Genomic DNA, 3,090 nt, shown 5'->3' with positions numbered 1-3,090 from the left:
TTTTTGAATATATAACTTATTTTGAAAAACTGAAAAACTCCATGTTCAAATGTACAGTTAAAAATAAGAATGTGAATCTCGAAAAGCAAAAATATCATATAAATTATGACAGAAGGAGTATAATTTAACTATAATTAATCATCTAAATAGTACTTTGCGTTGGTGAATTGGGTGAGATAACACAAATATTTCATCAATTGGTTCATAATTCATTCAAAGTTCAAATGTAATCGCTAACTCAAGTATGTGAATAACAACTTTTTTGTATATGTAACCGAGAAAACCTTCGAGAAATGGTGGTGCATAGTTCGAATATAATGAATAATGCGTTCATTCTTCTATTCTTCTTTATTTAAATATTAAATTTTTATTTATAATAAGATAAAAATCCGTATGCTTATTACATTTTTATTTATAACAAGATCTATCGTATATCTAATTCACTTATCAGGTGCTACACTTTTATGAAAACCTTGATTGAGATTACTCTTCTTTTGTTTCAGTCAATAAGAAAATATAATAATTTTCATTTTTTCTTATAGATGAAAACAAAAGAAGAGCAAAGGAATCGTTTTGTAATAAAGATATGAATAGAACACCATTGTAAGCACTTGTTCCGCCACCTTTTTCTCTTCACCGTCTCCTCGTATTTTTACAATTCTACACTTTCCTTTTTCGGTTTTCTCTTTTTATCATTCATCTTCTTAAACACTCTCTGAAAACCCAAATAAAAATTATTTAGACAAAACTAAACAAAAAAACAAAAATAAGAAGGCAACAAATAATCTGTTTTGAGAAACATTTCATTCTATCTCCCTTAAAACTTTAGGCATCGCCAGGTTGGGACGACACGTCAAGAATGGCGCGCCGTCTCTTCACCTGCTTCGGCAAAGGCTCTTCTCATTCTTCTTCCAAACAACACCAGACGTCTAACGACAATGCAACGGCAGATTTAACGGCGGAGGAGCAGAAACGGTGCGGGCCAGTGGTGGTGGAGTTATTCTCATCACAGGGCTGCGCCACCTCTCCTGAGGCGGAGCTGTTGTTTTCGAGGATAGGAAGAGGCGATTTTAACCTGGAGATGCCGGTGATTTTGTTGGCATATCATGTGGATTACTGGGATTATATGGGCTGGAAAGATCCATTTGGGTCTAGTTTATGGACCGTTAAACAGAAGGCTTATGTTGAGGCCCTTAATCTTGATACAATGTTTACTCCACAAATTGTGGTCCAAGGACGAGCCCAATGTGTTGCCAATGAACAAGATGCTCTCTTCTCTTGCATCAAATCTGCGCCCAGATTTCCTGCTCCTTCCTTCCAGGTTTGTTGTAGTTACCATATTGTTGATTTGAAAAAGAATTGCTTTAGATCATAAATGGGAATCATTAGTAGATTTATAATGGATAATTGAAAAATTATATAATGAATAAAATGGTGCTTTTTGGTGTTGCCAAGATCTTTATCTTTCTTCACGAGCTTATAATTAATCTTCAAATGCAAACCATGTGTATTACCTATTTGTCTTGGTTATTCCATCTCATAAAAAACAATTATAATTGATACAGAGAATTCATATATTAGATTCCTTTTAATGTGGGGTTGATTTAGTTCGTCATGATCTTGCACCAAGTTACAGTGTATTGGAAATGACAAGCTAATATGTGCAATCCTAGATTTGATCATTTGGATATCAAGAAAAAGTAACTAAATTTTTACCTCAACACATTATTCTGATAAAGATTTATTGAATTGGTTAAATTTAGGTTAACCACTGTCATTAGTCTCTTTTGACCTCAACACATTGTCTGATAAAGACTTATTGATAAGATAAAAAAGATTAGTACAATTTTATATGGACCACCGGCCTCTTATGAAAATACATGTCGATTCAGAGGCAGATTCAACCCTTAGGTTTTTAAACTGAACTTAGTATAGTTTTTTTTTTGAAATTATGGGTTCAGAATTCACAATTTGTTGAAACTTTAGTGGTTTTCCGATCCCCATATATTATATATACCTATTGTATAATGGCTTCATCCGTCAATGCATGCTGCTAATGTTGAAAAACACATACTAACAGGCGACATTCGAGAGGCCAACACCAGAGTCCTTGCAAGTATCCCTATTAGGATCTCTGAGGAATAAGGTGGACAACAATGGTGTCAATATCATGATTGCTTTGTACGAGTGCGGTTTGGTGACTGATTGCGCTACGGGAGAAAACAAAGGAAAAATGCTTGCAAATGACTATGTTGTTAGGAAGCTGGAAAAGCTCTGCTCAGTCAAGGATATTACTGCAAAGAAGACAATTTCTGGAACTGTCAATTTCTCTCTTTGGGATGGCTTCAATAGTAGCAAATGTGGGGTAGCTCTCTTTGTGGAAAATGGCTCTCATCAAATTTGTGGATCACAGAACTTTAAATTGCCAGAAAATCTCTGAATAATTTGATGATTTACTGATTGAAATTCTTGATGATTGTGGGTTGTGGCTGGTTAGACGTGGTTACTGGTTGGATTGCTTGTAATGAGTTTCTTATCAAAATTTCTTGCCAAGCATTCCAGATACAAACTTGTTCATTATGTATAGGTTGTGTGTGAATGTCGACGTTAGCTTCTTTATCCTTTTCTTTTAAAAACTTTATTTTTTTTTCAGTTTGACATAGTTATTCTTTCCTTGAACTAAGTGATTGGATTATTAGAAAATGCGAGAGATATTTTAGTGTAATTGCTTTTCTCAACTTGTTTGTTGCGTTGAAGACTCCATAGATCATAATGCATTCTTTCACCTTGGTTTGCTTTTTTTATTACGAAATTAGGTTAACCCTTTTAATTTCGAATTTTGGAAAGTAGATCCTATCAAAAGAAAAGAAAATTCGCAGTGCGACAACAGAGGACACATCGACTCTTGCTTTAAAACAAACTATAATAGCTTTAGTATAATAATACTTAAAAGTCAAATTCTCCCAAACAAATTGGAATAAATAGAGTAACCATTACCAATATGAGCCCAGAGCCCATAAACCAGAAGGATGGATTAATTTCTAGCTTTATCTCCAAAAACACGAGCGTCAATTGATTTGAACCGTTGAT

General features: G+C 34.0%; 1 protein-coding gene across 1 annotated transcript; it reads left to right on the top strand.

The window, feature by feature from the left end:
* The first annotated feature begins 615 nt into the window (after positions 1 to 615).
* Positions 616 to 2,619, top strand: LOC107830130 (uncharacterized). The gene is made up of 2 exons (XM_075235519.1): positions 616 to 1,321; positions 2,081 to 2,619. Exons 1-2 carry the CDS (start codon positions 860 to 862, stop codon positions 2,438 to 2,440), a joined length of 822 nt encoding a protein of 273 aa, XP_075091620.1. The 5' UTR covers positions 616 to 859; the 3' UTR covers positions 2,441 to 2,619.
* Positions 2,620 to 3,090: the final 471 nt, after the last annotated feature.

The sequence above is a fragment of the Nicotiana tabacum genome, chromosome 2, assembly GCF_000715075.1.
Source record: "Nicotiana tabacum cultivar K326 chromosome 2, ASM71507v2, whole genome shotgun sequence".
In the NCBI taxonomy this organism is placed as follows: domain Eukaryota; kingdom Viridiplantae; phylum Streptophyta; class Magnoliopsida; order Solanales; family Solanaceae; genus Nicotiana; species Nicotiana tabacum.
The sequence above is the reverse complement of the archived record's forward strand: the minus strand, read 5'-3'. Positions and strand labels throughout refer to the sequence as shown.